The sequence below is a fragment of the Bactrocera dorsalis genome, chromosome 2, assembly GCF_023373825.1.
Source record: "Bactrocera dorsalis isolate Fly_Bdor chromosome 2, ASM2337382v1, whole genome shotgun sequence".
In the NCBI taxonomy this organism is placed as follows: domain Eukaryota; kingdom Metazoa; phylum Arthropoda; class Insecta; order Diptera; family Tephritidae; genus Bactrocera; species Bactrocera dorsalis.
The window spans coordinates 22,862,914-22,885,071 of record NC_064304.1 but is presented as its reverse complement, the minus strand read 5'-3'; the positions used below and the strand labels follow the sequence as shown (position 1 = coordinate 22,885,071).

Below are 22,158 nucleotides of genomic sequence, written 5' to 3'. Positions count from 1 at the left end.
TCTCAATGACACAATAACTGTTGTTTATCGCTTCATAAAATAGAAAAATTTATTTAAAGAAGTCTCCCTAACAATCACAATATTCGCATTTTCGTACATGAATTTCTAAACTTTAGCTTATCTAAACACTTTATCAAATGTATACTAATTGTATTTTTTTGTTTTTTGTTTATGTTGATTTTTTAAGATTTAACTTAAACAAATTTCCAGTTTTTAATATTTTCATATTTATGTATGTCTGTATGTAAAAGATCATTCAAGTAAAATCTAAAGGCTTACAATATTTAATTTATGTACTAAAAAGTCATATAAGTATAAGAAATGCGCGTATAAAAAGTTAAAAGTTATGAAAATGGAAGGGGGAATTGTGGCTTACACAATTGTCAATATTATATAATTATATTGTTGCAAGTATAAGTGCTGCGCGTATTGGCCTTGTGCAATAACTATTGAACAACTTTAGTTATGCTTTTACATAATAAATTCTATAATGTTTCTGCTTAACTTATTTGCGTGTGTGTGTGTGTGTGAACAATGTTGCAAATAGCTTGCAAATGGAGAAATTGCACGGTTGCGCAGGCGTTGTGTGTTGGCAGTTAATTTTTTTTTTAATATTTATACCTATGTATATATAATTTTTTGTTTTTGTTTTATTTGTATTATTTGCTTGGCACAATTGTATGCTTTTCGCTGTTTCAAAATCGAAGTACCGCTAATTTTGTGTTTTAAAAATTTTCTGCTTTGCCAGTATTTTGAGACACACAGTATTTGCCGTTATTGCTGTGTTTGTCTGTCTCTTGATATTTTATTTCTAGTGGAGCCCAGGTGCAGGTGCATTGTATGGAATAGTTGGATGTTTACGCGCATAGTGTCAAGCTGATGCTAAACAGCAGAACGCCGAGCGCTGACTGCCCTTAGCAATTTTTGCTTTTTCAACAGTTTTTGTATTTGCTTGCCTGTGTGTTTTTTTGTAGTTTTTGTTTTTTAATGGCGTTTTAACTTTCTTTTCATTAATGTTTCGTTTTGTTTTTGTTTTTGTTTTTGTTTTTATTATCTGTTTTTGTTTGCACTTTTTCGCTCCCTTCCGCCAACTGTGCATCGATTTATGTCTCGGTCTCCTTGCCGAATCGATCTACTTGCGGATACATGGGATGCATCTCCAAGGTGGATGGCGCCGATGGCGTACGCGAAGCGCCAAGTACGATACAAAGCTCCTGCACCAAGTCACAGTAATACTTTGTATTGATGTTCTGTCCCAAGAAGTGCAAAACCAAGAAGTCGCCAATCTGTGCAAATGCAAAAATAAATTATTTAATATTAAATCGTATAAAATATATATATACGGTTCATGCCATCCGAAATATATATTAAAACATTTTTTCGTGCAAAAACGTGCAAAAAAATTTTTTCGGGCGAATAAATTTTGAAAATAACCCCACAATTTTTTAAATTGTGTCGAATTAAAAAAAAAAAACGCATCCAATATTTTGACTCAAGAAATACAAAAAAAATGTTGCACGAAAAAATTTTTTCTTATACATTTTGCACGGAATGACCCATATCTGGTATATAATTGCATTCACTAAAACTCACATCCAACTGGCGTATCAAAAATTGGATTTCCTTGTGCTGTCCCGTACGATAAGAGCGTTTGATGATCGTTTCGCGTGTTGTCGGCATCATTATAACGGTAAGTGAGTAAATTAAAGCCAAGCCAGAGAGCACGGATAAAATGATGAACCAGAACCTGCAAGTGCAATAATATTCTTTTTCAAAACCACAAACAAAAACAACAACAGCAGCAACAGCTTACCACAAGAAAATGTAAATTTTCTCATTCAAAATATTCAAAGCCAACACACACAACGTATCGTGCGTCTGTGGTGAACCGCCCGGACCGAATTTACGGAAAGTACACTTCGTCAAACGTGGAAATATTTCAATCATCGGATCGAAACGACGTTCCTGATCCATATTTGAGAATTTAATCACATCGGTGCCGTATGTCATGAAAGCGCCACCCAAAAATTTATCCACCAAAAAGATATTCAACACAACATTGGCGAAATTCAAGGCCTCACAGAAGTAGTAAGCAAACGAGTAACTGCTATGCGAATTCAAGCTCTGCTTCAAGTATTTTATGATGCGTTCTTGCCGATCTTTGCGGTAATCTTCAGGCATGGTAATGAAACCGCGCAGACCCTCGGTGATGTTGCGCATTTTGCCATCTTCCAAATTCTTCCAAATCCAATGTGGTACATAGAACATGAGTCCCTAAAATAATGATAAAGAAAATTAATTTGATTTTCACGCGTAAAATTTGAGTCAATCTTACGCACCTGGAAGAACAGCACGAATGGCACCCACTGATAGTAGCTGTGATAACGCTTCTCTTGTCCATATTCATTACCCAGGCCGTGCGCTGCGACATCTGTGCCAATTTGACGGTGCTGCTGACCGGGTATGGTGAATGTGTATGTGATCCAACAGAATGTGTTGATGACATGCATTGGTATGGAGCCATCATTGATGCATGCAATGGGATCGCCTAGAAGGAGAATATTTATTTTGTTTATTTTTTGTTGTCATTTTTCTTATAAAATTTTGTCGTAAACTTTGTGCTTTAGCTCTTTTTAATGATTAGTGGTAAGTAGGAGTATAAAAAGTTAAATAACCAAGCTCTGAAGCTTACCTAAGGCAGCAAAAATCAAAGCGGCACGAAATAATTCAAAGTATATTAAATGCAGTGTATGCCTCTTATATTATCAATGTTTAGTGAATGGAAAGTTATTGAATCAGCAGTTAAGACTTGATCTGAGAAGGCTTGAGATTGATGTGATCTCATCAAAAATTTAATTTGTGAGACATATCTCAGTGGGAGTAATTTCAAGTGTTTTGCAGTTCATGTTGTTTCAGCGAACAAACATTCTTACTATTATTTCGTTTAGTGTAACTCTGTAATTCTCGACAGGTTTATTGAAAAATATTTTTGCACGTATACCATCACAAGGGGGTTAAAATATTTTTTTTTTTTTGTTTTTGTAAAAGTTAAATATGCACCTTGAATGTTTGTTAAAGGGTTTGTCTATTCTTAAGCGTATAAGATATAAGACACTATGGAAAAATTCGATCTAAGTCTTCTGTGGCGAGGTAGTGCCTCAGTTTTTGAAATGTCGATATGAAATTTTGCACACATTATTTTCTTCTGAAGAAGCTGCTTATTTGTCGGAACTGCCGATATCGGACCACTATAACATATAGCTGCCATACAAACTGAACGATCGGAATCAAGTTCTTGTATGGAAAACTTTTTTATTTGGAGAGATATCTTCACGAAATTTGGCAGTGATTACTATCTTGGGCAATGATACAATTTCCGAAGGAATTGTTCAGATCGGACTACTATAGCATATAGCTACCATACAAACTGATCGATCAAAATCAGGTTCTTGTACAGAAAACTTTTTTTATTTGTTATAGCTACAGTGCAGCCAAAATTAACGTTTCTTATTATTTTATTTTGTTTAAGTTTTTTTTTATTTATTTTATGCTACAACCGGCTCAGTATTATTTTGCTCATTTGATATTAGTTTTTTCTCAATTTTTATCTCATACTTGACCTAAAAGCATTTAAGATTTAAGCGACCGCTCTATTCAATAAGCTGTGATTGTATGTGTACCTATATTCATGTGTTTGTTTGTATGGATAAATTCCATTTACAGCACTCGCCCGCTGCGTCGGCTAATATCAACTCGTATTTAAATTTCACGCAGCCGCTGTGATTTAATCCGCCCACGCGGCGTCATTAGGAAGCATGTGATTAGGCTAAGCTGTGCTTAAAACGATTTACGCGTAAGGCTTCAGAAGATTTATATTAACATGCTCAATTACACATACATACATATAGTATGTATATACATATGTAGAAAATGTATGTATGAGACAAGTACAAAGGCTTCTAATATTTAATCATGCCTTATAAATATATAGTATGTGCATATGTGATTTAAATGTATATATCTATGTGTAAATGATGTGCAAATACCAGACTTGAAACTAATACTTGCATATTCGCTGATTTTTATAAAAAGTAGTTATATGTAAATAAAAAAATATTTCATTAAGAACGCTTGCACTAAAGGCCTCAGGCGCATATTTAGTTGCATATCTGTATATGGTATATATATTTGATACACATATAGACATTTGTAGCCAATTGCATATTTAATTTGATTTTTTAGTTGCCTATTTAATAAACATTTTGTGAATTTATTTCATATTTTTGTTTGTCTCCTATATACATACATACTCGTTCAACTGGCAAGCTCTAAGCAGATCTCAGCTCAAAGCGCACTAAGTTTGAGAGTTTTTGGTATTTGACGTGCATATTAGCGTAATATTATATTATATTAAATTTTTATTTCATTATTATTCATTTTGTATACTTTTTTTTTAATATTTTTTTATATTTTTATATTTTATTTTTTTTTTATATTTTTTTATTTTTAATATTTTTTAGTATTTCCCGTTTCTTTTTTTTTGTTTTTTAAGCTTTTAATATTTGTAAACTTCTAAAATTTTGTTATTTGAGTTTTTCTGCTGACAAAGTAACGTGTGAGCATACATGAATGCAACCATACATGCGCTTATCTCTGAATTAATATGCATTGTATGAAATCCAGTTTTGATTGTTTGAGTTGCCGAGTGACTCGCTGGTGGCTTACTCGCCAAGTCCGGAGCCAAACCACTCACAGATATGCAGTGAAAAATAATAAATAAACATTGTGTGTCAAGCAGTTACAAACTTTTGTACATATGTACATCGAACGCATATACGTATGTGCTACACACAAACATATATAAATTTACATATGGATATTTATATGTATATGAGAGCCACTGGAACGCAGGCTTAGCACTTGTCCCTTATTATTTTGACTGCTTCTCTTTGCTTGATGAATGCTAAGCCAATTTGGAGCTGAAGCAGTGGAGCTGAATTTTAGGGAGTGCCTCTCCATTGGGAATGCATGCTTATCTATGTGCGTTGGAAACTTTTTTTTGTTTTACTTTTATAATGTTAACAAATGTGGCATTAGTTGTTGCACTCATGAACGCAAGTACCCCACACACTAAATTTTTGCTGCATCAAATGGCTAGTGCTTGTTTCATGCAAAGCTAAGTATGTACTTATGTGTGAATACATGTACCTAATATTAAAAGTATGAATGCATTAAAATTCATTAAATTACCGTTTCGACCGATTTTTTAATATCCAGGTAGTTTAACTAACGGTTCGATCACTGGCATAATTGCCTTCGATTATTAAAAGCAATTGGCTTAAGTTATGCTTGAAATCGCTGACAAATTTATTAAAATATATAGATCCTGTGACAAGGCTTTTTAAGGGACTAACCTTCTATGGTGGCCTGAACCTAGTTTATTGTATAAATACACTACAGTCGCTCGAACATTTTTATAGTTTTCGAAGTTTTTCATGTTCTATTGCAACAAATCGGAAGGAAAAATTGACGACTGATATGCTAGAGATCTGTGTGGTATTTAAGGTGTCTTGATTACGAATATTAGTTCAAATTTTCATCAAGTTGAGCTTATTTTTGAGATTTTAATAATTAGTGGGGTCTTGATCACTACTACATTTCTGACTATAAGAGAAAATTCCTACGTGTTAGGAAATTTTTACTATAATATTCGTTTTTAAACCCCAAAACCAAAATCATAATTTTTTAAGTTTCAAAATATTTTTTCGAAGTTTTATAAATAACTAGTAATTTTTAAGGTATTCCGTTCCTCTACAGTCAAGCACTGTCAAATCGTCATAATTCTGCTCTTGAAGAGTCCAATTGTCGAACATTTTTTTATTATGTTAATATGCATGTCCCTGAAAACCCTTAATAAGCAGTCCATTATTACATTTACATTACAAGATAGATAAAAAATTGCCGAAAGAACTAAAGGCTATCTCAAAAAGCGAGTTTGAGGACTGTTCCGACGCTGGCATAGGTGCATAATACCGAATGGAGAGTATTTGGAAGAAGACAATATTAATATGGACCAATGAATATTTTTTTTTTTTTCAAAAAAATTTTCTTTATTTTCTGTGTTCTCATATAGAAATTTATATATTCTATAATATAAATAGATTTTTCTAGAATACATGAGTGAAATTTAAAGCTTTCTCCAATTTCGATTATTTGGATGATTCAAGCTTCACCTCGTGGTACAATACCGTTAAAAAGGCAGATAAATCACTAAAGTGTGCGGTTTGCGCCACTTACGTGACATTCAACTCGTTGATTCGTCAACAAAAATAATAAAAAAAATCACACTTACTTGGGCTTATGTACAAATAATGTATATACAGAATATGCAGAAAACAATAAAAATAAGCAAAAGCGTAACAAATTAGAAAAAAAAAGCAAACTCACTTATCATATTACATGCAGCTCGAATCGAGGTTTCGCTCAAACGCGGTGTTTACATAACTACAAATACAGGGGTTTTCAATAAGAGTGATGTGATTTCTTAAAAAAAAAACACTAATTGTTAAGAAATTTAATTTTTTTAATGTAAAGGACAAACGATACAATTAAGGTCATAATATAACATCATTCAGATGGTCTCCACGACTTTTTTTTGCAAGATTGAACGCGTTGAACCAAATTTTTGAGTAATTTTGTCATTGAATCAATTCCAATGTCATGAATAGTATGTTTAATATTGGCTTCTAAAGCTTGAAGAGTGTTTATTGTTAAAGATCAATAGCTTCAAATTATCCCTCAAAAAGTAGTCTAACGGTGTTAAAACACAACATGTTGGAGGTCATTCAATGTCACAATTTCTTGAAATTATCGAATATCCAAACTTTAGGCGCAATAATTCGGTTGTTGTACGTGCTGTGTGGCACGTAGTCCCGTCTTGTTGGAACGGAATGTGGTCAGGATCAACTTCTTCCAATTGCGGGCATAAAAAGTTGGTTATCATCGATTTATACCGCTCTCCATTGACAGTAATGGTGTCACCAGGTTCATTTCGTAAGAAGTGCGGCCCGGATAATTCCACCGGATCAAAAACCACAACAAATCAAATTAGTTATATGTAATGGTTGTTCATAAATTGTGTGTGGATTTTCTTCGCAACAAAATCGACAGTTTTGTTTATTTATGGCACCACTCAGATGAAAGTGAGTCCAATCGGCGAAGATGAGTTTCTTAATTATTTTTTATTATTATTTTGATAAATAAAATTGAATAATATGTAATTGTTACTAAATGCAATCAGAAAAATTACAGATCATGACATATTAGAAATGGCTCAAACGACGCTTAGAAATCATATCATTCCTATTGAAAACCCCGGTATATATATGGTATATACATGGTATATATACGTTATACATATATATGGTATATATAAGGTATATATACGTTATATATATGGTATATAGAATTATAAGTACATGTACGGCTCATAGATCTCAAATAAAAACAGCTGAGATCACTATTTTGCTTTTAAACATATCACATTTTTTCATTTTGCGAAATGTTAAAACAAATATCGATTTCAAAATCAACAACAATAGCTTAGCAAACAAAAATAATTTCACAAAAGTGTCACTTAACAACAATTGTGTTGCCAAAAAAAAGAATTGAAAAATACACTTTAATATTGCAATAAATCAATAACCTCTCTGGCAACACCCCACGCTGCCGCCTTGTTGCTCACTTTTATCGAATACTCGCAGCATTTTGCTAATTGTGCACTTTTTTGCGCAAAACTCGTTAGCATACAAAAAAAAGAACAAAAGAGTGAATCCAAAAAAAATGTTTGAAAAACGTGCGCTACTCAATTTACACGCTGCCGCTAAAACGCTTGCACCAAATGCATTTTAAATACCTTAAAAAGGTGTAAAACGCTGAAATGCCCGCAGTGCAACGCTGCAAGCGAGTGCTTAGCTAGTTTTGTCGTTATGGGTGGCTTGGGCGTTGCAAATGCAACTATATGTTTGTATGTAAGCGCATATCTGTTTGTTTGTGTGTGGTGAAAGTCGATTGCCTAGCATACATTGACGTGCGTCTCCCCTTGCAAAACCACAATAAATGCATACATATTTACATTGGATCTATTTGCCGGCTTATTAGCGGCTTTTGTCGCCGCCAATTCATACGAAGTCACGCTTTTCACTCGGCGTCTTTTGTCATCTCGTCTATTTTGCTGCAATTATCAAATTCGATTGACTTTTTGTGTGTGAACTTGCTAATTTGTTGCTGCTTTGTAACTGTATAGAAATATTTGATTTAGTCGTGGGTGTTTGGATTATTTACGCGACTCTTTAGATGTTAATTCAAATGTTTATTTAACATTATTTAACATTTTTTTTTATATATGCCAGTTTATTAATTTACGTGGAATCTATTCGACTGATTTTTTGTGTCCATTTTTTTGGTGATGTTTGTTTTTCATTTTATTAAAAAGGGATCATCGGAGACCATATAAAATTTATATATGTACTAGAATACCCCCTTAAGGTTTGAATATTGGATACTGCGATGGTAGCGCCATCCATCGGTCAAACATTTAAAATTAGCATTTAATTACAAATGAAAAATTAATTTAAAAAAACATTTTCCAGTGTACCAAATTGTAAATCTAAACCATTCTCGAATCTCCTTGAACATACACACAAAATTTCATCAAATTCGGTCCATCCGTTTAGAAGGAGTTCAAATACAAACACACGGTCAGAAGATTACAAATATACAATTGATCAGCGTGATGAGCTGAGTAAAATTTTACACATTTCCTTTACTTCCCAAAAAGCTGTTCATACAACTACTATACAAGCTTATTGATAAAAATCAAGTTTTTGTAAGGAAATGTTTTTTATTTGCCAAAATATCTTCCCGAAATTTGGCAGGGACTACTACCTTGGGCAATGATGCAATATCCGAAGAAATTGTTCAGATCGAACCACTATAACATATAGCTACTATACAAACTGATCAATTAAAATAAACTTTTTGTATTGAAAACTTTTTTATTTGTATGGATACCTTCACGAAATTTGACATGGATTATCGTCTAAAAAAGTACTACAATATCTAAACAAATTGCTTAGATCGGACACTATATCATATAGCTACCATACAAACTGAACGATCAAAATCAATGACTTCTAAAGAAAAGTCTTTTATTTGATAAGATATTTCCCCAAAAATTCTGTTACGATTATTGTCTAAGGTAGTGGTACAATTCACGAACAAATTTTTCAGTTCGGATCACTATATCGTTTATCTGCCATACAAACTGATCGATCAAAATCAACTTCTTGTATGGAAAAGTTTTTTATTTGACAAGATATCTTTACGAAATTTGGCTGAAATTATTGTTTAAAGCAACGTTACATTTTTGGCAGAAATTGTTCAGGTCGGACAACTATAACATATAGCTGCCATACAAACTGGGTAGTAAAAATCAAGTTTTTGTATGTAAACTTTTTGTAATGTCGTTGCTACTGAAGTTAACGTTTTTTATGTATGTATGTATTTGTTTTTGCGTTTTTATGTTTGATTTTTTTTATACATATATTATATACAATAAATTTTTTTTTTAATATTTTTTTTTTTATTTTTTCTTCTATTGAAAATTTCATTCATATTTATGCCACTTAACTTTTTTCGTTTAATTTTTATTATAAAATCGATTTTAAACTTTTTTATTTAAATTACTATTATTTATTTTGGCTGCCGCTGAACCGTTCTTCAAATATTGGCGAATCGTTAATTAACTAGCATAAAGCGAATTTCGATAGATAAGTTAGAGCTATTACCACTCGCTTTTTCTCTCTTCTCTCTTTTAATGACTTCAGCTATATAATTTGTTGTTGTTTTCAAGTGTAATATTTTTACAAACTGTCATAACTCGAAACTTTATGATTTTTAATTAATTATTAATATTTTTTTTCTCAAATTAATACTCACCAATTAAATTATTTGCCGTTACAATAATGCAGCAAACAAACAGCAACGCTGTTGTAATTCTATAATGGCAACGAAAGACCATGTTATCGATAACCGCACGATCCAAGAGATTTCGAATTTTTATAAAGCCAGAAACGGCCGACACCATCCCAAAAAGGGCCATCTTGACTTGACTTAATAATTAACTGCAGAACCACGAATTATGTCGTCAACAAGTTCAGTGTTCTTATATAATGTACAACTGCCGTTACTACTATTTTCGCATGCGTTTTAACTGTAAAAATAGCAAAAATAAACCCAAATATAACAAATATTTTATGCAAAATAAATAGTCTATAAATAAAAATATCTAAAATTAATTATTACATAAATGCTTGCAATTAAATAATAATAACTTTTAATTAAACAATTATAACTTTCATACACATACATATATTCTAATAGTTTGTTTATTCACTTGTTTACTTCACACTTTCGCGTAAATAATACCGGCTTTTGTAGCTAAACAATTTTTAGTGGTATAAGCGCCGAGTTGTGTATATTTTTCGCATGCATTGTCAATCGAAACCGTTCAATAGTTAAGCGCCCCGTTAGATTGCATAATAATTGTTGTGATTTTATAATTAGACATGATTTTCCCACAGCCGTATTGAGTGAGCTATTAAATGCTCAGAGTATGTGGCCTACAGACTTGTGAGTATAATTCTCAATATTTTGCATATTTGAATGCAAATTGTCACATATACATATGTATGTATTATTTTTTTTTTTGCAATCATTAATTGTGCAAATTAACGGTATTCACGGTATCATTTTGAAGAAGACTTTACTCTACTGTTTTTATTTGTGCATTTGAGGAATACTCGTAATAATTTACACAAAAAGTTATTTTTGTAGCATCCATATAATTTCTCATAATTGAGTGACTGGAACTTATCTATTAAGCAGAAGTAACTCACATATCCACAGCAGTTCATGCATTTTTATGCAATTATTTATGAGGGCACAGCCAAAGCATAATCTGCATTACGCACACTTACTGCAATTTGTGCTGGGAAAGCACTTTTTCAGCGAACTCACAGACCAGGCGGTTGTTTTCCGCTTCTTGCCATTTCTTTTTATAACATTATATGACTCAAATTTGCACATATATTCGGTGGCGTTTTCTTTTTTCCTGAACAGATATGGTTTGATTTCCGTGAAGTGAAATCGGTTAATGCGGTTACTCGTAATAGTATCGCAGTCATAATTGAAAATAGACGCAAAGAGTTAGGTAACTTTGCTTTAAATAATTCTTGCTTTATGTACCTATAGAATCTCGTTGGCAACGGGAATCTACTTTCAAACTTATTTTGCCTAAAATTATTGTGACAAAGAAGTACCTGGAAATTATAAATAAAACGCAAATTATTCACCAATATTTATTTTGTCGCTTTCAAAGTAATCCGCACCAGATGTAAAACACTTTTGCTAACGACTTTTACAGTCCTCGAAGCACTTTTGAAAAGCACTTTATCTTCTTCAACGAATTTTGTTTTAATTCGACTGAAAACGGTTTCTATTCTGATGATTGTTGATTTGCTTGCATGTCAAACTCATAACCCATATCTCATCGGCAGCTATAAGGCTCTCCATGAAAGTGGGTTCGGAATCCGCACCATCAAGCATGTCCAAAGAGTCCTGTTTACGGTACTCTTTAAAAAAAAAAAATAATGCAGCTTTATCGAGACAAGTCGAGCAAAAACGCTTTTCATACCCAAAATAACCATCAAAATCTTAAGAACGGACTCGCAAGTGATGTCGAGCTCTCTTGTCATCTTTCTAACACTTGCCTGACGATTTTCAAACACCATATCCTTCACTTTTTTATATTTTCATTAGTTGAAGAGGTCGAGGGTGGTCCAGAACGAAGCATGTCTTCAACGCTCTCTCGATCGTCTTTGAAGGCTTCGTACCACTCATAGGTTTTTGTTTTTGAAAAAAAGTGAATAACCGTAAGCCCTTATCAACATTCGCAACGATTCCGCACACGAAATGTGGTTAAAAATACAAAATTTAAGACAAATTCTTTGTTCGATATTTTTATCCATTCTAAAAATCGCAAGCACTACTGAGGTTTACCGACTTAAGCAGCTGCTGTAAAGAAACTGGTTGTCAGATCTTACTTATGTATATTTGGCATAGTAATAACAATTTCCGTTTGCTTTTTTGCTTTAATGTTGAGCTGAGCTGAGTCGATTTTGCAATGACTATTTGTCTGTCCGTATGCCGTACTAACTGACCGTTCAAACACAAGTCCTTGTATGGAAAACTTTTTTATTCGTAAAGATATCTTAACGAAATTCGGGATGGATTATTACCCAAGACAAAGGTACAATTTTCAACTCTTCAAACACACTAAATGTTCAAACCTTTGTTTTTCAATTAAGTTCCAGTTCATATGCAAATTTATTTCAAATTTAAATATCGGCAGCTATCGACAGTTAAATGTCTTTGTGTCATACATACATACACATCATAAGTATGTGTAAAGTATTTAATAAGAATATAAGTTTGCTATATGCTTTTGTGGGCTTGCAGACGTTCTGTAGCTGCCTTTTAAAGGTAACTCTTCCGCGCTTTCTACGACATAATAGAATGCTTTCACACAGACACAGACACACAAGAAATAGTGGGTTGCATACATACATGCATAAATATGTATGTTATATGGGTGCTTGAACCTGACACTTTCCAAAAGTCTTTTTTTTATATATTTCTTTTATTCTTTTTGCTTCATTGCTACGCATTACTGCTATTCAAGATCAGAAATTTGCATTTTCACCACACACACACATGCACACAACTGCATACACACACACACATAATTTATTCAGCAGTTGCCACCATACAACGGCATTTAGCCAGCTACATACATGTGTATGTATGTATGTATGTATGTATAGCGCTCGCAACTTGAACCTACAGCAACCCTACAAGCAGACAGACGACGCTTTTGTACATTTCGAAGGTGTCAAAGCGAACGTTTCATTTCCAGTTCTATTAATATTTACGACTTTTGCTCTCCTTTTGTATGTGAAATGTTGCTAACTGCTTGTACGAGGCACTACCTCATAATCTCGTTTTAAAGGCCGGTCGGCGCTCGCGTTGCGCTGCGCTGCCACGCTCTCTGCTGTTCTAAACAAATTTTTATTTTATATGCTTATGTGCACGCATACATATGTATGTACATGCATGTGAGGCAACATTGCGTGCTACGTGTTGCAGTTGCACGAATGCACATGTGTATCCCTTTCCACCACAGCAGTGTGGTGTATATCAACTTTGCTGTAGGTAGCGCATCTTTACATATGTATGTATTAAAGAGCGAGTAAATCCTTCAGTTTCATTTTTTGTTTTTGTGTTTTTCGTGTCTTGCTAGAATTTCGAAACTGGTTTTGAGTTCTGACTCTCCGTAGCTATTAGAGCATTGCTGTAGCCGGCAGTGTTGCTGCGCTGCCGCAATGTATGGCGTGTGGCCTCTGCCATAGCTTCTGCAGCGCGTGATGGAACTCTCCTCACTGCCATTGTTTTTGTTGCTTTAGTGTTGGTGTAACCGCTTCTACAAGTACGTGTATGAATGTGTGTGTGCTCTGCTGTTGTTGGTGTGGTTTATGACCCAAACTCCAAACGAGATGTTCTTGGTTATTTTGCATGGTTTCCAGCGTTTGCTTTTAACACATAACTTTTTATTGTTTTTTCTTTCTTTTTTGATTATTGCTTATTAATATGCGTATTTTTTTTGTTTTACTTTTGTATTGTTTCGTTTATGCAAATTTTCACACAACTTTTTGCGAATTTTTTATGCGCTCTACCACTTTTTGGCCATAAACTAATGTATTTATCTACAAATTTTGCGGCTAATTTTAACCTTACCTTTTCTTCTATGCCAAGCTCTTTAGCCTATAGTCTTGCCATTTACATATGTGTATATATGTATGTATATTTTACTAGCTGCGAAATTATTTTTCGAAAATTTCTATTTTTTTTTTACTTTTTTGCACTTTTTTTCGTAAACTGCTTTAATTTCCAACACTTTTCAAATCATGCTTTACACTTCATTATTATTATTATTTTATTTTATATATAATTTTTTTCTTCCAACTCACAGCAGCTTCTGTTCAGTCTACGTTTTTCTAAAAATCAAAAACAAAAAACTCCGTCGCGTGCGTGTGTATTGCAATTACATATGGAAGAAATTACAAATGGACGTTTTTGCTACTGTGTGCCTGGCTTATGGCTGACTCGGACTTGACTGTTAGAGCTTGCTTTTTGGTCGCTTAGTTCGTTCGTTTGTTGCCTCTACTGCTGAGTAATGAAGCTATTGATAATGTAGAGTTTGGTACTTTTTTTGTTATTATTGTTGGTGACACTACGGACACACAGAGTGTTTGCTGTGTCACTTAGATCGTGTGTTAGCGGATATGTATCGTCCGACTAGTTCTACCAATCTTTTCGCCTGCTCAAATCACACTGGTGAATGTACTTTCAATGAGCGGCTCATAAAACCCACGCTGAGTGGAAAACCTCGACGACGACGCTAGCTTTGGCGGCAACAGCGAAGGAAGCAGCGCTGCTTTGCCATACTCAATGGCTAATGGTTGGACACAGGGTTGCCAAGTGCGCTGATTGTGCAGAAGTGCTTTTGCTTCTACATACTAAGTTAGTATTTGCTATTATATGTACATACATATATACCCACGAAATCTGTTACACCCAGAAGGACGTCGGAACTTATAATATAAAGTATGTACTAAATATATGAATGATCGGCCTGACGAGCTGAGTCGGTTTGACCATATTTGTCGGACTGTACGCCTGTGTATACGCGAATCATTCGCTCAGTTTTTGAGATATCGACCGGAAATTTTGCACACGTGCTTTTCTCTTCAAGCAGTTGCTCTTCTGTCGAAACCGTCAACATCGGACCACTATTGGATATATCTGCCATACAAATTTACCGTTGAAGATAAAGTCTTTGTGTTGAAAGCTTTTTCTTTTGGCCAAGTAGCTTCACAAATTTGGTATGCACTATTGTCCACGAAAGTGCTATATTCTCTGAGCAAATTGATCAGATCGGACAACTATGGCATTTAGCAGACATACAAACTTATCGATCAAAGTCAAGTTCTTGACATTTGAATGAATCTTGAATTCGACAAATTATCTTCACGAAATGTATAAATTATCTACTAAGGCATCCCTACAATCGCCGAAAAAATTTCTCGGATCGGACTACCATAGCAGCTATATGCTTACAATCTAACAGATCGGAATCGAGTGCTGATCTTTTAATTGCCTTCTATGCTATGAACAAAGCACCAGTTAAGGGTATCATAGCTTCAGTACTGCGGAACCTAATGTTTTTTTTCCTTATTTTAATCTCTTAAGTCAAGCTTCCAAAGAATTTTACTCGTGAAAATAATGTCTCAAAAGTAGATTCTTCAGTCTACTTTTTATTTATTTCGATAATTAAAAATAAAAAATTTAAAACTGCGTACTAGAATATCAAAGCGATACTACTATAAAATCCGCAAACTAAGAAATAGGCTAACTGTCCTCAACTTGTAATGCCCAACCTCATGTAAGAATCATCATCATTGTTTGTGAACAATTCAAAAGTTTCGTTACCGCCGTCATCACGATAGTCGGGTCTATGTAACCGGAACGGACCCGGATTTTTATCCGGCCAAAGGTTGTCAATTCGGCAGAATTCAGAAGCTACAAAAACAACAACAACAGCATATTCTAGAAAGGAATACATAACATTTTGAAGGAAAGCTTAAGCGGCCCACTCACGACAAATTTGTTTGACAAATCTGTTTGAAGACGGTTGAGCACTCTCGACAAACCGATTTGACAAACTTTATTTCCATTGTGTGCTTCGCGGAGTTAACATGTCTGATTATAACGCGGATGATGTAATTGCGCTACTAGTAATACACCAGTGCATGAAGCGAAAAAAGCCAAATGCAAAAAAAAAAAAATAATGAAGAAAGAATGGATGAAAGAGTGGTTATGTGAGAGATATAACCACTCACATGTAAAACTATTAAATTCAATGGAGCTGAATTTTTCCACGACTTATCTTTTTGGCAATTATTCTTATAATTTTCACTTTTGCATTGCCATAAGGCCGGTTCATTTTTAAATAATTCAATAAACTCTTCCAAAAAATGTTTGCTCACGCTTGCCATTTTTTTATCCGCTGATGTTTACTCTGCAAAAATTTCAAGCAACTGACCAAATGTTTGCAAACCACGCCACTCACGACAAACGAATCCACAAATCGGTTGTTAGTTTTTGAAATTTGTCGCAAACCTTCAATCCGTTTGACAACATGCCCACTCACGACAAAAACCACCTCAAACTCAAACAGATTTGTCAAACAAATTTGTCGTGAGTGGGCCGCTTTAGCCAATTAGTAACCAAGTAGTAAAAAACTTGCTGTAGCTTTGTTCTAGTACTAAGTCTCCAAGTCATAAATATGTATTAAAAATAATTACAGTTTACCTTGGCAACCCTGCTTTGTATCTTTTACATACACCAAAACTCGCTTACCAACGCAGCGCAAACTTAACTCTCCCGCTCTCTGTGCGTATTACAGTAGATACATTTACTGCCATATATTTGTAGTAGCGTGTGTGTGTGGCCGAAAAGGTTCGCTGACTCAATGCACTGAGCTCGCTTTACTCCACATTCAGCGCTATAAGCACACCAATACCACAAAAATAGAGATCAGAGTTAAGAAATGTAAGAGAAATGTGCATTGTTGCATTTCCTCTATTTCACTCACACCACTAACAAACACATGCACAGCATTTTTTACCATTTTGCACTCCATTTTAATGTGAGTCGCAGAAACTGCACAACTTCGTGGCACATGATTACAGTCATGCAGTCAACTGAGTGTGTTCGTGCAAGTGCAGCTTTGAGCTGTAAATGTATGTGTGCGTGTGTATGGAGCGTTATATTTGTATGAAAGTAGTCGTTTGTATGCGTGTGTAACGGCGATCCTGGCACTGCAGTACTGCGCGCAGCTATATTTCTATTTAGTATGCTCCTCGGCATTTTCCACTCAACTTGTATGTTTATAACATCATTTTGTGCTTGTGGATGTGGTGGTTGCGATTTTAAGTATGTAAATATATTACCTGTTGCTACCTTACAATTTACTGATAGAATGTTGCATTTCTACTCAACTACGCGATTTTTTATTTTCCTCTAAATTGCAATAAGCAGGGGATACTTTTTCATCTTTATACATAAGTATGTACATTAATACATACATACATTACATTAATACATACATATATAACATATGAACATAAATACATGCGCAAAGATATGTGTGTAAAACCGAGCCTCTTGCCATTGCTAAAATAAAACTTAAATAAAGGCAATGACTCATGAGTGATATCTAAAATATCATATATGTATGTATGTAAATGTGTACTACATACAGAATATTTCGAATATTAAATGCTTATAACGGGTTTTTCAATAAGAATGCTACAAGAAACGGTTTGGGATAGCAATGAAATTCTTTATTACTGTGGAAGTACATTCGATGTCATTATGTATCGAACTCGATTTCTTTTGCATGGCCACCACGGGCACGCCTGCAGAAGTCCAGATGCTGAAACCAATTTTCGACGGTTCGACATAAATCGGCCGATACTGCTACAATTTCGCGTTCAATATTCGTACGAAGTTCATCAATCGTCGCTGAGTTGTTAGCATAAAACATGGACTTGACGTAGCCCTACAGGAAATAGTCCAACGGCGTGAACCGAGGCAACCAATTGACTGGGCCATTTCGTGAGATAACACGTTCACCAAACTTGGTTTTCAATAAATCGATTGATGACATTCGCTTTCCATATCATTCAATTCGGGCCACAAATCATTGAGCAGTAACGATTCACATTCACAGTAACGTGACGGTCTTGATCATCATGGAATAAGTACGGCCCAATGACGCCGTCGGCCCATAAACCGCACCAAACCCTAATTTTTTCGGGATGCGATGGTGAAACATTGAGTACGTGTGAATAGCTGCCTGACCAATAACGCATATTTTGTTTATTGACGAAGCCATTCAGACAGAAAAGAACCCCATCTCTGAAGATGATCTTTCGATGAAAATCCGGATCATTTACGAACATACGACAAATCTGGTGGTCAAGCGGCTTCAGTTCTTGTGTCAATTTGATCTTGTAAGAATGTAGGCCAAGATCTTTTCGCAAAATTCGCCACAACGACGTCACAGAGATGCCCAACACTTGAGAACGACGCGTGTGAGAGACTGATTTGGGACTTCCTCAATTGATGGCTAGCTGCAGCGATATTCCGACACGAACTTCTTTGTCTCACTGGCACGGAAACATTTTGTAATGTGCCTGTGGACTCAAATGTTTCCACTGGACGCTCAATTGTTGATCTGATAGCCAGTTAAAGCTGTTCATACTGCATGGACTGAAAAGCCGTTGGCCTAATCAAGGGATCACGCCACAAACCAATAAGTTTCTATTCCTGTCATAGAGCACTAATTTCAACCGTTCTGGTTGTCAATATCTCGTGCTATTTCGTCCAGTCGCTCTCAACTTATAGGTAAAGGACGGTACTTCCAATATTTTCATCTCGACGGAACGCATAGATCCCTCGATTGAAGAATTTTTCGAGATGGAAAGTTTTTGCTTGAATAGTTTAACTTTATCTTTCGATCGATAAAAAGGAAATTGATTTACTCTATGAACTAGTCCCTAACCTCCTGCTGCCAATTTCCTTCAATATCACATAAAGGCGAGACTAATTTTAAGAACCCCCAATTTTGTAGGACCAATATAACTAATACATTACTCTAAAAATTTTTAAATTTTTTTTGTACAAAATCCAAACACTGTGTCCTCAAATATTTTTGAACACATTCATTTGCATTTAAGTCCTTTCTTAACCACTAATAAAAATATTATTCTAGCTAACCTCACTTTTACCCCTAGCATTAATGAACATTTATAGTCTTAGTGTGAAGCTCGTGTGTCGGCCCTTTGGTCACTGGTCGTTTAAAAGTAAAGTCATAAAACTTGAAAAACAGATTTCGATTTCACGCATTTTAATGGTAAACTTGGTGAGGTGCAACATAATTCTCACGATTTGCATATACCGGCACTTATGTGCCCACATACATACATGGGTAGATATGTATTATGAAAGGAGACCGAACCAGGTCATAAAAGGGGTTTGTAGACAATTCCATTTGCGCTTGTGCCAACATGTATTGAGTATGCATGTGTGTGTTTGTGCGGCAACTATTAGTAATATTATTTGGTTATGCGCTTGTTGTTGTTGCTATTGTCAATCTTGTCACTGTTGTATGTCTGTTATTTCTTGTTTAGTTTTTGTTGTTGTCGCACCCTTTCCGATACTTCAGACGAGGTACATAACTATATTTGTAGATATATGCATAGGTTTATGGTGACCCAACTGGAAATCTGTAAGGGCGACTATATACATTCTAGTGGAAGAAATTCATAGGCATATTGGAGGTTGGATTTCCTGTTGAGATCCTATTTATGAAATATGTCAGTAAAGGAGTGTAAAGCACAGTTTAAACCATTTATTATGTGATTTGAATCAGCTGGTCGAGTGACTTAAGTATGAGTACTTTCGGGACGTTGGGTTTGTTGAGGGTAAACCAGACTTCTGATGTTGTCTGAGGCTTCACATTCTGTCTGATTCGGGTTTCCTGCTTACCGGGGATGGACCTCTGAAGGCATTTTTCCATCAGAGGCATCTGATAGATCGGGTTTTTTTGTGGCGGAGGTAAAAGTCTGGGTGCATGTAATTGCAAAATACCCGATGTACTCGGATATTAGGGATCTGGGTGCTATGGGGATTAGCTGGACTAATAGACGTTTAGATGTTAGCGGTGTGATCTCCACTAGTTGGAATGCCGAACAGTTAAGGTCGTTGGCGTGTGAATTGTTTTGGCGGTGAAGGCGTTTAACTGAGAAATAGGGTTAGCTTCTTGTGTGAATGGTGTGTGCGTGTAATGTGCGTATTGGGTTCAACTCCTGATCATCAATTCAGAGCAGTATGAAAGCTCAAATGGCAGTAATTTCGGCTACGAGCTCTGACCGGAGACTTAATTCTGGAACTACGGAGAGCAGGAGCCCTTGGAGTCCGCTCCAACCTGCTCATGCAGACTGGCCCTTCGCGAAGTATCGTGGTGGTTGTGGTTAAAACCCGCTCAAAACTGACACTTGGTCAGTTGAATGTGGAGCTGCTTTGCAATCGGGTGCCGGACCCAAAGTACGGCAGCGGTTTTAGATGGACCTCGAACCCTACCAGGGTGGTTAATGTGTCCATTCCACACTGCCAATTGGTACTGAAAATACCTGGCATTGATTATAATTATGCCAGTACATTTGGTTTATACCACTTTTCTGTTCTATTCACCACTCGCTTGGAGGTTTGGATAGACCAAAACAGTTATAATTTCATATTTTCATAATTTTATTAACTTACAACTAGTTCAGTTCTAGTTTTTAGTCAGTTGGTAGAAACTTCAATTTGCCGCTTTTTGCAATTTTAAGTAATTTTGAACTAATAAATTTTAGACCAGTTTACTATTAAACCAGTCTGTTTTAACAATTCCTAACCTATTCACTCTTAGCACCTAGCGAATCAAATACAGCTTATAACCCTCTACTTAGTTTATACTAGCTTATTTATGCCAGTTTGTTGTTCGATTCACCATTCCGCGAAGAAAATATTAAAGTTAGTATCTATGGAATTTTTCTTACATAGAACTTAGATTCCATTATAGTAAACACGTACAATGTCCTACTGGGTTTACGTAGGTTTATGTGAGATGCGGATAACCACAGTGCCGCGGCTCGCGACATCGTCAACGAAAGCAGAAATCACCGCTTAGAACTTGTCGCCAGAGACAGCACGAATTAGTAAACTCTCTATAGAAATCGGTTGCAGTTGCCATCGAAGATGCTCATCTTCATACATACACACATACAAACACATGCGCTTAATATCTGTACCTAGAACACAGGTCTTGCGATGAGCCGATAAGCAAATCACATATAGACAGCCAAACGCAGGCAAATCAACACGTCTTATACTTTATTATTTTATGTATTTATAATTTGTTGAATTGTCACATTTTATCTTTGTTTATTTGCACTTTTTCCATTCGTTTGCTTGGCTAATCCAAGGATATGCTTTAAAGAGCCGTAGACCCGGTGTTGGACCACGAATTTCGGCGCCATTGAAGTCTGTGACATTTTGCGTGGAGTTTCACCTTACACACATACATACATATGTACATACATACATATGCATATATATACTATATCTCTGGAAATTTATTTGTGGTTGTGCATATTTCATGCATTTGACAAAAGCGGAGCAGAAGTCAAACACGCACCGATGACCCGTCTTTTTCTTATCAATGTGTAAATAATTGTAGTTCTCTTATCTAAATTGTTTGCTCAAATTTCAACACGGTTAGTTTTAGTTAGGTCCATATAAACATACTAGCACATATGTACATATATACATATATCATTTTCGTTCGACACTTTTCATTCAACACAACTGAGTTGCCTAGAGACAGACAACAAAGTGCACAAGCATTAATGTTTTCCACTTGAAAATGTCGTCTTCTTTTCATAAAATATTCTTACTTTAATTCGAGTACCTTAAATTTATCCGAAAATAATACACCGTTGCTGCGCTCAATTAAAAGCGACTTAAAGAGTTCATTACTCAAACAGCTACTGTTCAGTTGCCCGATCCGCGGCGCAAGCAATAAGCATGAATATGTTTATATACACATATATGTACATATGTATGTATGTGCGCATCTGTGCTAAGATCGTTGGCAGATCTCCCAGTTCGAATCCTCGCTTGGCTTCTTGCCTTGGCCAAGTCTAATAAATTATCTTATGCCACTTTATGTACCAATGCTATTGTGGCTTGTGGCTGTGTGTGCGTGTGTTTGTATGTGTATTAGTGCTGCTCTTAGCCTGTTTAGCGCTCTCTGCTTCGCTCTATTGCTCTTTGTATAGACCCAAGCGTAGGTGATAAGTATGAGCATAA

At 35.2% G+C, this 22,158-nt stretch overlaps 2 protein-coding genes across 4 annotated transcripts in view; one reads left to right on the top strand and one right to left on the bottom strand.

The window, feature by feature from the left end:
* The window catches only part of LOC105230992 (dedicator of cytokinesis protein 3), a 78,464-nt gene that overhangs the window by 40,748 nt on the left and 15,558 nt on the right, over positions 1 to 22,158 (top strand). The gene's annotated exons all lie outside the window — the stretch shown is intronic.
* LOC105230990 (innexin inx3) lies at positions 627 to 21,833 on the bottom strand. Of its 2 annotated transcripts, none has more exons than XM_011212052.4 (6): positions 21,758 to 21,833; positions 10,000 to 10,273; positions 2,340 to 2,548; positions 1,814 to 2,274; positions 1,594 to 1,747; positions 627 to 1,286 (listed from the first exon to the last, which is right to left on the bottom strand). In XM_011212052.4, exons 2-6 carry the CDS (start codon positions 10,160 to 10,162, stop codon positions 1,104 to 1,106), a joined length of 1,170 nt encoding a protein of 389 aa, XP_011210354.1. In that variant the 5' UTR covers positions 10,163 to 10,273; positions 21,758 to 21,833; the 3' UTR covers positions 627 to 1,103. The 2 variants fall into 2 exon arrangements, with proteins under 2 accessions (XP_011210354.1, XP_011210353.1); XM_011212051.4 differs by lacking the exon at positions 21,758 to 21,833 and adding an exon at positions 13,915 to 14,526.

Coding starts and splice junctions, on each gene's coding strand:
- LOC105230990 (XM_011212052.4), bottom strand. CDS start 10,162: ATGGCCCTTTTTGGGATGGTGTCGGCCGTTTCTGGCTTTATAAAAATT. Junction 1,748..1,813: donor AAAATTTACATTTTCTTGTG/GTAAGCTGTTGC, acceptor TTGCACTTGCAG/GTTCTGGTTCATCATTTTAT. Junction 1,287..1,593: donor TTTTGATACGCCAGTTGGAT/GTGAGTTTTAGT, acceptor GCATTTGCACAG/ATTGGCGACTTCTTGGTTTT.